Genomic DNA, 13,304 nt, shown 5'->3' on the forward strand with positions numbered 1-13,304 from the left:
ATATGCAGTCCATTTTGATTTATATTGGCGGCTGATCAATCCATTATGAGAGCAAAATGGCAACCGTCCATCAGTCAAACGACAAGGTCTGGAAAGACCGTGTCCGCTGGGGCCCATGTCGCAATGCCCATGCCGCAGCGACCGTGTCGCTGGGGTCCATCGCAAGGATGCTGTCGCCATCCTTGAGATGAGCTGTTGACTCAGAATTACCGTCAGCTCTGGTTATCATCACCATGTTTGTTTGTGTTTGCTGTGATTACGCAAGGTGTATGTCGGCTGATATATCATAGATGCGATGACTTTATCTCATTGATACACGCCAAGGTGGCCGCGTTCGCTCAGTGGGGCATTTTCAGATTTGTGATGAAACGAATGAAGATGCACGGAGTCTATAGTGGCAAATTTATCGGATTTGGTGTCAAACTTTGGGCGGTAATAATATAACAGCATCGCATCCGCGTGATATCGATCAGCATACACCTTTACGTAATCGCCTAACACCCAAATAAACGTATCGCAATGATAACCGCAGTTAAGGGTAATGCCAAGTCCACAACTCATGCCGAGGCGGACACCCTCGCAGCATAATGGCGAATTGGGATGGTCATTTCGTGGCAACGTTTTTTTTTTTTCAGATCTTGAACAGTCATGTTCGCATGTTCCAAGCAAAGCAATCTCGCATGTTCGCGTAGCACTTTCCGACTGCGCAGAATTTGCCAGCTAACACTTTTTTTCGCGCGGCCTCGAAACTGTCGAGAAGCGGGTTGCCCAGCTATATCTGGTGTCGTCATATCCGCACTGCAACGGTGACGAGTGCCCTCATTGGCCCGCGTCGAACTCACGTAATTTAGCAGACGACGGAACCCTAACGCGGGCGACTGCGATGCCCGTAGCTTGATCCAACTGTATACGAACTCTGCCCTGATTCAAGAAGGATGAGCCGACCTAGCAATTTCCGAGCTCTATGCCGTGCTGCCATAAAATGACCACCCGAATTCGCCATAAGCAGGGCAGTCGAAACATTATTTCCCTGCATTTCTCCTAGGTGCCGTTAGGGTGGCTTTCTTCCCGATTCGGTGGTCAAAGTCGCGTTCCAGTTAAGTCTGCTTTGAGCTGTACTTCCTGAAACTCTGAAGTGATCTGTAACGTGATGTATGCTGTCCACTGACTTCTACAGCTTCTTAATTCTCCTTAGGGATCTAGCATCTGGAATTCCGCGAGATGTAACAGATATAAAACAGATACAAAAGATGTAACTGATATAAAAATGAGAGCTGATGCACGGAATCTATATTAAAGAAGCCTGACCTTGGGGGAGTAGAAATGACACGACACTCGGTGTGTACAAATGAGATTGCGTTCAAGAAGTGGTCTGAAGAGAGATATTTCGAAAATGAATTTTATTCGTATGCATGTTGGCTAAAGCGAGGAGCACAGTCTCCTCGGAAGCTCATGGAGGTCCGCGTCATTAGGCACGGAAAAAGAGCATGGTGGGAATGGTATGTCCTGTAGCTGGAACATATAGCCTGACGGCAGAAAACACACAAACCTCGAGCGCCTTCTGGGGGCTTGATCGCTTCCATCGCTTGCGAGCTAAGGAGAGGCGGAGCTCTCGTTAACACGAACATGTGACACGTTTCACGTGACGCGTTACGCGCTTTTTCTTTAACGGGACAAAGGCGTAACCTCTGGCTAGCGTAACGACCAACGGTGTCGTCTGCGTAAAGGCTGGTTCACACTGCCACGTTCGCGCTTACGGGCTACGGGTTGCGCTTACGTAGTACCCATCTGGTTGCCGGCTACGTTCCTCCATCGTTCACGTTTCGGCGCTCCGTTCCTCCAATGAGGAGCGGCCTCCTAGAGCGCCATCCTTCGGAAGAAAAGTGAAATAGAGCCACAGAGTAGCATGGCGTCCAGCGTCGAGCACCCCGGTGCCAGCTGCTTTGGAAGACAATCAGACATTCCTTGACGATGTTCTTAACTGTTAACTGTTAATGTTCTTAACTTAACGCCATCGTCGACAGTGCAACGTACAATTCGCTACTTCGGACAGATTCATTGGGTAAAGATATCACCTGACAGACCCACTGCTACGCTAATTGTCATCCATGAGTTTTCTTTCTTCGTGGCATCCCTGTAGTCGCTTCTTTTTCTATTGTATAGCCAGGGAAACTTCTCAACTAGCAGAATAAGAGCTTCTAAGACATCCAATGTCTCCGCCATCTTTGCAAGGAGACGCGCGAGACAAAACGCTTGCGCGGCATCCGAACTTTGCTGCCATCCTATTGGCCACTGCGCTTACGGTTACGGGGCTTGCGGGAGAAAAGTTGAAGTTGCTTCAACTCCTTGCGGAAACGATCTTGCGGGCGCCGTCTCTTCGTCGTCATCGCAACCCCCACCGTAAGCGCCCGTAACTCGTAGACGCAAGCGTAAACGTGACAGCGTGAACCAGCCTTAACGAGTATGTTCACGTGCTCACATGCTTCATCGCCTACGTGGCTCATGACCAACGAAGGGCGAAGCACTCGTGATCTCGAGCACGTGGTGTATGACGCGCTCTTTTCGTTAACGTGACAGAGGCGTAATCTCTCGGTACAATAACGATAGAATGAGATCATTTCCTTACGAGTGGGTCTACCCACTCGTCAGAATGTTAAAAATCTTCGTTCGGAGATTTGCTGAAACAGAATTTCTACAGAAACGAACATATATTGCCAGGGCCGGCGATAGGGTAGGCGAGTAAGGCGACAGCCTCAGGCCCCGCGCCTGCATAGGCTCCGCGCACGAAGCCCTCAACCAGGGATTACATTTTTAAAAATCTCACGCAAATGAGAGAAGAATATAACGAAAGAAAGAGAGGAATATGTCATGTGCCATTCGGTCATGTGATGAGAAAAAGTCCCACTTTTAAGAAAAATCCGCCAACCCTACAAGCTATACCGAGGATTTCGCACCCTTCTCTCCTGCTGCCATTTCCCCAAACTGCTAAAATATCTGACTGCGAAAATCTTATCATTTCTTATCTTTTCATTACTGTTGGTGTTAAACAGGCCCCGCGATGTGCCTTTGCCTCAGGCCCCGCACACCCCTAGCACCGGCCCTGTGCGTTGCTCCACAACTGTGTACAAAAAGGACATCCTTTCCCTTTCGTGGTATTCGTACCAGTGGATACATGAGGGCTGTGAGATATTCTCTAGAAGATGCACATCAAGACGAGAAAGAAGATGAAGAAGTAACAACGACAAGTCAAACACGAACCACGCGAGCTATCCAAGTAAAATTAAACAACCCCATTGGTTAAAAAGATTGCAGCCTCATTGGCAGCTGTAGTGCGTTCACCAGCTCCCGTGGCTCAGTTCCCCTAGAAGTCGGCCCAGGACGCACATTTCCCCAGGGCGTCAGTCGTGACGTTGCCCACATACGTGAGGCCGACAACGGCAAGCCCTTTCAACATCACCACCACCACCACCACTCAGTGGTTAGCGTGCTGGCCATGTCACGTCGAGACTGGGAGGTACCCGGGTTCGAATCCCGGTGCCGGCTGTGCTGTCTGGGGTTTTTCCTGGGTTTTCCTCAGACGCTTTCAGACATATGTCGGCACAGTTCCCTAAGAAGTCGGCCCAGGACGCACATTCCCCCAGGGCGTCAGTCGTGACGTTGCCCACATACGTGAGGCCGACAACGGCAAGCCCTATCACCACCACCACCTGTAGTGCGTTCAGGGCGGTGACATCACAGCACGTAAGGGCTCGTAACGAGCACGATAGCCTCAACAAGGAAGCCAAACGGGGAGCAGACACTATGACCATAGCAAAGCGTTGATAAGGTTCCTCGTTTCGTTATTCCTATATGACGACTCGTTTACGACTCGACGTTGAAACTGCCAAAGAAAGATGGCGGAAGGATTCTTCGCTTGGGTGATCACACAAGCGGATAACCGTGCCCCATGGACGTGATGGCGTCAGGATGCCTCTCAATTGGACGAGACCGATTTTATAAAGTTGTTCCGTCCGCCAAAAAACGCTGACCGCACCGTTTGCGGGGTCTTACGACCGTACTCCGCACCGTCTTGTTAGCTACGGGTATTGTGATGAACAACTATTGCGAATGGGATGCCTATAGCAGTTTTGGAATTCTTCTCTTATAGAGTACATTGCGGACATAGTGTTGATGTTTTAATGAATCTGAGGAGCAAAGCATTCTGTAGATATCCTGAGGTAGATTCTCTTGAATAGTTCCATAACGTTCTGTTAAAGCTCACAATAAAAACGTTTTATTGCACTGCGAATTTATTTTAGTGTACTGTTTATGAAGCATGAGAGTAAGGCTGCGCGTTGTACTTCCATGCTTGCAGGAAAAATTTACATAAAGGTATTCAAATAAGTGTTTACGATGAGGAGAAAAGACACCCTCCTCCTCTTTCTTCTTCGTATACTTCTGATACCACTACGTCTTCCCTTTCTGGCCTCAGACTTCCATGTGCTTTGGAACTTAGCACACACTACCTCTCGTATCATACTTAGGACCATTCTAACCCGACACCATCGTCAGGGCAGGAATATGATTCACAGTTTTTGCGTATTGCTCGATCGCCTCTCCAACAACCTATAGAGGCGCTCGTGTCGTCCTCAAGATGGCGCAGAAAAGAATGCCTCAGAACATCAGTTCTCTCTTGCAGAAAAGAATGATTGCCGATGAGCAAATCGACCTGCTTCCTGCCTTCTTCCACAAGACACGCTTCCAAAATTGTCCAAATAACATAACTCGCGCGTGGTTTCCTGCAGTCTTCGCTGTTTTCGTTCACGCCGCTCCTGTCCCAGGTGAAAAAATAAAGTGGAATCCCAAGTGGGATATAGTGGAACCGCTTGAACAACAAAGTGGGTCAAAGTGGAACCACTTTGTCAGCAAAGTGGTTTGAAGTGAAACCACGTGGTCAGCAAAGTGGTTTGAAATGAAACCAATATCTTGCCAAAGTGGAAGTCAGAGTGGGTTAGTCAGAGCCGTTGTGGGCTAAACTGGAACCACTTTGTCAGGAAAGTGGTTTGAGGTGGAACCCCTTGGTCAGCAAAGTGGTTTGAAATGGGACCAATATCTTGCCAAAGTGGAAGTCAGAGTGGGTTAGTCAGAGCCGTTGTGGGCTAAACTGGAACCACTTTGTCAGCAAAGTGGTTTGAGGTGAAACCACTTGGTCAGCAAAGTGGTTTGAGGTGAAACCACTTGGTCAGCAAAGTGGTTTGAAATGAAACCAATATCTTGCCAAAGTGGAAGTCAGAGTGGGTTAGTCAGAGCCGTTGTGGGCTAAACTGGAACCACTTTGTCAGCAAAGTGGTTTGAGGTGAAACCACTTGGTCAGCAAAGTGGTTTGAAATGGAACCAATATCTTGCCAAAGTGGAAGTCAGAGTGGGTTAGTCAGAGCCGTTGTGGGCTAAACTGGAACCACTTTGTCAGCAAAGTGGTTTGAGGTGAAACCACTTGGTCAGCAAAGTGGTTTGAAATGGAACCAATATCTTGCCAAAGTGGAAGTCAGAGTGGGTTAGTCAGAGCCGTTGTGGGCTAAACTGGAACCACTTTGTCAGTAAAGTGGTTTGAAATGGAACCAATATCTTGCCAAAGTGGAAGTCAGAGTTGGTTAGTCAGAGCCGTTGTGGGCTAAACTGGAACCACTTTGTCAGTAAAGTGGTTTGAAATGGAACCAATACCTTGCCAAAGTGGAAGTCAGAGTGGGTTAGTCAGAGCCGTTGTGGGCTAAACTGGAACCACTTTGTCAGTAAAGTGGTTTGAAATGGAACCAATATCTTGCCAAAGTGGAAGTCAGAGGGGGTTAGTCAGAGCCGTTGTGGGCTAAACTGGAACCACTTGGTCAGCAAAGTGGTTCGAAATAGAACCATTTTCTGGCTAAATTGTGTTCACTCCGAAGTCAAAGTGGCTTTGGCCAGAGCCTTGTGGGTTAAACCGGAACCACTTTGAAAGTCAGAGTGGGTTAGACAGGACCTGCTTGGGGTATCACATGAGGAACACTAAACACGAAAGGAAAGGCAATCCAATCCAATCCATGTCTTCGTATCATTTGAACGATTTCAAAGTTGCGTCGGTTGGATAGAGCAATACAATGGAGCTACTGAAACTGCCCAGCATTGTATTCCAAGTTCAGCGTGCTTCAGGTGCATATAGGAGGTGAAACTCAATGCCTCGCCTCGCCACGAAACCGCCGTCGCCGCTGATATCACCTGATTGCAACTTGCAACAGACAGGCGTTCCACGGTGCTCGCTCGGATGGCTCGGATGGAGAACCAAGGAGAATGTGATTTCTGCGTCGTGAGCTGCTTCTGCTAATTTCAGTCTGGATTTTGTTGATTTCGCTTCTTGGAAGGGTAAGCCAGTGGATCAACTTACCGTTCGAACATGACTAATATGTGACTGAACTTTTCCTTTACCATTTCAGATTTGGCTTTCTTCATGCCGCACTTCAATATTGGATCTCGAAATTCCCTGAGATTCATATCGTACCTGGGGGCTTAATTGTTTCACACGTTCAACTTAACGGTACGAGACAGCTGAACGAGTCATTCAGGCTAACGAAACGAGCGGACTTATCGACGGTTCGCTCTGTCCTAATCGCTGATTTTCGTTAGACTCGCACTCGTGCTCGTCCGATACTTGACGTCATCACAGTCAGAAGAAGACAGTCTGCGTGCAAGGCTGCGATTTCCTCGACCAATACGGAACATTTCGCTGGTTCCTGCTTCCTTCTTCCTCCGCTGCGCTGAACGAGGGAAGAAAAAAGCTATAGCCAATATCCCTTTGTGATTAACGGCCATCCATCCTGGAACAGAAGAAGAAGATAAAACATGGCGTCTTCTCGTCGTGGTGCCCGCGCAACTGCTGAGCAGTACGCCCTTATAGTACAATACATGCAGGAGAACCTGAACCTGTTGCACGGCACGTTCTCGCCCGCCTATACTGCACAGCATCGAGACAGAGACTGGACCCTACTTGCAGAGCGCCTCAACGAAGCAGGGGGCGCAGTAAAAATCACTGAGAAGTGGAGGAAAGTAAGTTCTGTGATCACTTTCACACGCGGCATGCCATATGAGTTACTACGTTATTTGATGATTGAGCGAGCGGTGAGAAGAAAATTACGCCGTGAATCCAGGAATGACTGCTTTCGACAGATGCAGTACTTTGGAAACGGTCAGAGCTGCACGTGTAGAGTTTATTATCTCTATATAGGCTTGGCAAGACTGGAAATCAAGCGTGAAGTCCAAAGCGGCACGCATTCGAACGTCCAGGAGCAGGACAGGGGGTGGTCCACCCTCGAAAGACCATTTGACGCCAACAGAGGAGGCATTAGTTAGCTTGCTGGGGGAAGTCTGCATTGGTGGCCTGAGCACGACCGCTGAACTTTGCTTGGGGGTCAAGCTCACGCCAGCACTGCAGAACAGCCACTGGCTGCTAATGCGTTGCTCTTGCGCGAAATGACTGAAAACAATGGGAATGCTCCTAGTGGTATGTTTTGTACATGCACTTTAGTAGCCCTATACCTGATTATATCTCAAGTTTTATAATGAATGCTTGTGTTTATTAATTTTATATTGCGCTACAGAGGCGCAGAATGTCTCGTTCCAAACATCCCAGGACACTGAGATTTTGTCGCAAGCTTTGGCGACAGATAGCCCATCTCAGGCGGGCGGGGATGTCGGTGACCTGGCTTCGTCACCCCCTCAAGCAGAACGGCGAGAAACTGGGGAAGCGGAGGAAAGGGAGCCCAGGCACAGGAGGCGAAGACGGATAAGTAAGATTAGTGGTGCCATAAACGTATACACGTTTAGAAATGTTGCAACTCAGCGAATAAAAGCCCATACAAGCCTGAATCATCAGCAAATCACGCTTGCAGGGGCCCTACGGCTTCAGTATCAAAACGAAGTTGGGCAAAGCTTTCTTAGCTTGCAGACAGAGCAACACCGAATGCTTCGTGAAATCTCCGGCTTCATCGCAGCACTAGTAGGGGCGGTGAACAGGTTGGCTGCTGCTGAGCGGCAAAGCACAACCCTCAGCGAAATTAAGGAAATAATAAGCGTAAGAACACTACTATTCATTTTTATTGTTTTTATTAAACTTAACTGGGTTCCACTTTGTCCTCTTGCACCAACGCCGAGATGGAATGTACCATAATTTGAAACTACTACTTGGCGTATTTTCGCTGGTTTCCGCTACGGACAGTCTCACAGACAAAAATAAAAATAAAAAATAAAACACGACAAGAAATAAAAGACGAAGCAGCAACTTTAGGAACAACAGACATGTATATATATATATAATGATTGGGAATTCTCCACTGGGAATTCTGGGAAACTGGGAATTCTCCACTGACGTCGTTTTTCTGGGCTTATGTAATGTGAAAGAAAAAGAAGGGAAACAGGGGGAAAAGGAGTCTCGAAAATATTATATATATATATAAATATATACATATTAATAACGTCCGGGTAATAATAATCAGTTTATTTTGCGACGAAGATTTTGAAAAAGTATTTTGCTCCAACGCCTTGAAAATGAATTAGATATCAGGTAATACCTACCAGAAATGTATATCCCAAGACGTCATTTTTGCATGAGTAATAGATGTATTATCAACGTAAATTGCGTGTAAGCGAGTGCAGGAAAAAATACTGTTTAGAGCACAGACCGGCATTGTAAGTACGGTACGCAATGCGTATAGCCTAATCTACAGCCGCTAGTATACATTCATTTGAGAGCCTCCGAGATGCCGACATCTCGGGCAAGCAATGAAGTAACTTTTCCGTGGTCATTTCCTGATTTCTTTAATTGACGATCGACTAGTGCTCAGACTCCGTCCGTAAAAGACGCCCAGTCTTGTAAAAGACGCCCTGTCCAAAGCACGACAAACAGACCGGGGGAACTTATTCGGTAAACGCAACGACGAACCCAAGGGCGACCGCGCAACCTCCGTGCGCCGTCTCCTGCACCCCGCGCAGAACGAATCTGCGCGCCCTCGCTGGCAACCTTCGTTTATAATACCATATGTGGTTGTATTGTCCATATTACCATCCATACTATCCGATCATATTTGTACGTCGGCATATAGCAGGTGTGCACTTCTACAACGGTAGGAAGAGCAACTACAAATTCCATAATCAGTCAATACAGACGTCAGTGACTTGTGAAAACAATAAATATAGCATAAATATATGACAACAAAATAAAAATAGCAAAGTAGTCATACAGCTATAGAAGACATGCAAAAACGCGTGAGTGTCCCGAATCGAATTGCGGACCTTCCGTCTCCAAGTCCGACACTTTATCTCTCGGTAAATAGCGGAGGGGAGCGTGCACAACAGCAATTATTTCGGAGTCGGAGGCGAACGGCGTGCGTGGCGCCATCTACTGTCAGAAAAATTGTGATTCGGAGTTGCTCTTAGGTTTGTATGCCCTTTAAAGACTAGTTTTTCGAAAATATCGGAAAAACGCGACAACAACGAGATGTGTGTGTAGTTTGATACATGTGCTCTTGAACCGCCTTGATTTTGTTTTTAAATTCCGTGTTAGCGCCGCGAAGCAACTGTGGCTATGAGCGGCGTACAGACGTGGACAGATGGAGAGAGGACAGCGGGAAGGAGTGGGGGACAGGTGGTCCGTTTTTATGTGTAGAGACAGATCTAGGGGAGATCTATGAAGCCGATACCACGATGTTCTGCATCGGCCCATAACCAGCCTAGTTAGTCTTTCGTCCGAAAGGTGCTCAGATATTAAATAAAACGAATTTTAAAGATGAGTGTCTGCAAAACTTCGCCAGCGTGACGTCACCCCCTAAGCAGAGGAGTGAGAGGAGGAACGACGCCGTCCAGACGCCCCGTAACTCTATATGAAGCCAACATGGCAGTGGCATTCCTATTGTCAAGGTCGAGCCACCATTGGTTCCTAATTGAGGAGTGGCGTTTTCTGGCTTTTTCAGAGAGGGAATTGCGACATACCCTCAACATCCGGCATCTGCTCTTGCCATGTACTGCCTCGAATAACAGTCAAACTGCGCTACTATTTCGCTCGGGATTTTCAATACCGAGGTCAGTGGTTCACGAGGAATAGAACAACAACAACTTTATTTTAAGATGATGAATGGGGAGTTTCATCGCCAGAGGCGATACTCTCTACCCAATTCCCTGCGGTGATGATGGAAATGAAATAATGAGCCCATTCACAATAAGGATCCAAGTCCGATTGTGTCCAGAAAGGTCATAAGAGCTTTGAGCGCAGAGCGTTGGTGAATTGGATTAGGCTAGGGACCAAGCAATTTCGATAGGGAGAAGGGTCGAGAGTCCAGCTGACGAAGACACCCCAAGAGTGTGGTTCGGGGAGGTTGGTACTGTGGGCAATGGAGAAGAACGTGCTCCATAGCCTCTAGAGCACCGCAGTGACACCAACTGGGAAAGTCAACTTGTCTCAAGCGGTAACGCAACCGAAATGTGAAAGCCACATCGAGTCGCATTCGGTGAATCAATGCAGTAGCTTGAGGAATCAAACGACACTATATAGTTTGGAAATCGACTGGAACGGATGCGACCGTCACTTTAATTGGGTAAATGCTTGATACATCCCTTATCCACGATAGCGATACAATTCATGGAATTACCTTTTGTGCAATGTTCTTTTCTGGGATGAATGTTTGATTTGGTTTGATGGATTTGGTTTGGTTTGATTTGGTTTGATGAACCCAAGCAGCACAATCTACTGAAAGACGAGTGCAATAGGGGTGGACGGGTAGGTGGAAGACCTTGAACAGACTCTTGAAACTGAGGAACATTGACAAGACACATACCGTCCACCCCTGTTGCACTCGACTTTCAGTACATTGTGCTGCTTGGGAAACAGCCAAGGTTTTATCGCTTTTTAGTAGAGCAAACAAAGCAAAATGGTGGCGACGAATGTGGCTGACTGCTGCAGTTCTCGCAATTTGGGAAAGGGAATAAAAAATCTGGGTTCAATCGATCCACCAGGTATATCGTTCATATTTCCCTGTTTCAGACACAATTGGTGACAGCAGCAAAGACACATTGCAGGGAAGACTTGGCAGCGCAAAATTTTTGCCTTGTCTCAACGCCACTATCATAGGAAATGATTCTATAATGTTTGTGGAGAGCAGCGGAAAGTCCAACCTCGACGGTCGAACGTCATGTGCCCTGGAGTCAACAGCCAAGCATAATCCAGGGAGGACAGTCATCCTTTGGTACCATGGCGAACCCTTTCTGAACAGCAATCCTTTCCTGCGGGTGCTGAAAAACCTCCCTAACGTTGTGTTGCAAAATATTAAGGTAAGTTATATCGTCTTTGTTACCGCTCCGACGAAGTCCGACTGTGTGGGGGCTATGGTATTTCCACAGCAGCAGTTTCGTTTTAGGAATAACAAGCCGACCTTCGGTCAGGCTGACCTTTCCGAAATAAACGAATAACCCCCCCCCCCACACACACACACAGCAGCACGTTTCCAAATTTTATGGCAGTCTAGGAACTAGCGCCGGCTGGGCTAAGCACAGACACCTCATGACAAAGTTCACGTCGGTGGCGTTGCCTTGTTTGAACGTCCCAGTTGGACGTTCTTGTATGTGATCCAAATATATTTTGTACAGTCTTTCTAGCCGTGCTTCTGCAAAAATGCCGCCGAGAGGCGAATTACTTTATCGCGCAGTTTTGTGAAACTCGTTTATTATCATTTGTACGGAGCTTGAGGGGAGATAAATGTAACCATACCGTTCCTGAAGCAGTGCAACAAAACACAAGTACCACGTGTTGCCACCGATAGTGAGTGGCCCACTTCTCCTCTTCGTGATTTGTTGCAGATACCCCGAGCTGGCGAAAGCAGCCCCCTACATCTCTCGCAAAAGCCGTATCAAAAAGCGTGTTACTGTACACCATAGAAATCATAAGTAGAAAGGCAAGAAAAACTGGGAGAGAGAGAGTGATGGGGGAGAGCAAAGGAGTTGTACCGAGGCAAGCCCCTCTCCCAATGTCCAAGTCCGGGAGGCACCATGATCGATATTCTGGATTCGGACGGATTCTGCCACAGCCTTTCCACGTGTGAAGACCAGGCACGTTCGGCGCAATGTATTCAATCCAATGCAAGTCGCTTCCGCTTCCGCTCTGCTCCGCGTGCCATGCCTTGTGCGGCATGGCACTCTGCATGCAGCTCATGGCAGCTCTGCTCCGCGTGCATGCCGTGTGCCGCGTGTTGAGCCGTGTGCGAAGTGTGTTTGTTTCGTCTGCCATCACCTGTGAGCTCGGATTCTCTAGGGAACGAGTATCATACGGTTTAAACGTCGTGCTGCAACATGAAACAACAGAGCAGGGAACTCGTAGGTGCCACCGTTCGTAACACGCTAGGCCTACGGTATCGATCATGGCGGCTCACATGCTGAGATCCCCTTCTTCGCTGGCTTGGTTTCTATTTATTATGAGAGTCCTATGCTGCACACGGAGCAATCCGTGTCTCGCCATTGATCGGACGCCACAGGTGTGTTCGGATTGGTTGCCAGAATTTGAAAACGACACTTCGCGCTTCCTAGCCTGCGTGCTGCGTACTCTCTCGGCGGTTTCATTTGAAATTTGAACGGTGAACGCCGGGTCGGCAGTGTCTTTCGTTGGGTGGCAAGTGCGTTCGCCGTTCGCCATCTTATTCGTGTGTTATGGTGTCTTTGATCGCGTTGTACTGCTTCTCGACAGAAGTATCGGTCTACGAACAGCGAATCGGATTTGAACCAGAAGTGTTGTCGTGAATTCTGGCTCGATGAACACGTTCGTAATCCATCATATTTACATAGCGGTAACAAGAAAATAGGATTGATGAGGTAGCATAATTTTATGTTTGACGTATAGTAGGCAAGGACATGATGATCAAGAGATTGTGCGCAAGTATGTGACAGTTGTTCGTTGTTGGGAATAGGCAATATTCGTGTTTTGCAAGTTTGAACATTGTTGCAGTGTGCCTGGAAGCGCTGCGCAATGGAGTCAGTACGCTCAGTGCATGTAAATGCGTCGATCTGCCGATTGTGTCAGTATGATGACTCAAATAAATTTCTGTTCACACGAACAACTTTGACAGTTCTTTCGGAATAATTGAATAACTTTACCGCGTTCATAAAAGCTATTAGACATAAAAGTCAGGCGTAGCTGGTACAGCCAGCACGAAGTCAGCAACAGCCAGAACCGGTCAGGCTGCGAGCTGGACGGAAAGAATTCTGATTGGAGGATTCAGGGAGCAATCGCTTCATTCTCCTTGGTCGTGTGCCCAGTGTTT

General features: G+C 47.6%; 1 protein-coding gene and 1 long non-coding RNA gene across 2 annotated transcripts in view; both read left to right on the forward strand.

Annotated features, from left to right (window-relative positions):
- The window catches only part of LOC135375576 (lactosylceramide 4-alpha-galactosyltransferase-like), a 58,612-nt gene that overhangs the window by 14,583 nt on the left and 30,725 nt on the right, over positions 1 to 13,304 (forward strand). The window contains exon 2 of the mRNA XM_064608256.1: positions 11,039 to 11,325. Within this exon, the coding sequence (XP_064464326.1) occupies positions 11,039 to 11,325 (287 nt within the window). The remainder of the gene's footprint in view (positions 1 to 11,038; positions 11,326 to 13,304) is intronic.
- On the forward strand, positions 7,242 to 10,074 carry LOC135375570 (uncharacterized). Its single transcript, XR_010417281.1, has 4 exons — positions 7,242 to 7,507; positions 7,605 to 7,793; positions 7,896 to 8,077; positions 9,972 to 10,074. It is a non-coding gene; the product is annotated as an uncharacterized LOC135375570 (long non-coding RNA).

The sequence above is a fragment of the Ornithodoros turicata genome, unplaced genomic scaffold, assembly GCF_037126465.1.
Source record: "Ornithodoros turicata isolate Travis unplaced genomic scaffold, ASM3712646v1 ctg00000895.1, whole genome shotgun sequence".
Lineage (NCBI taxonomy): Eukaryota > Metazoa > Arthropoda > Arachnida > Ixodida > Argasidae > Ornithodoros > Ornithodoros turicata.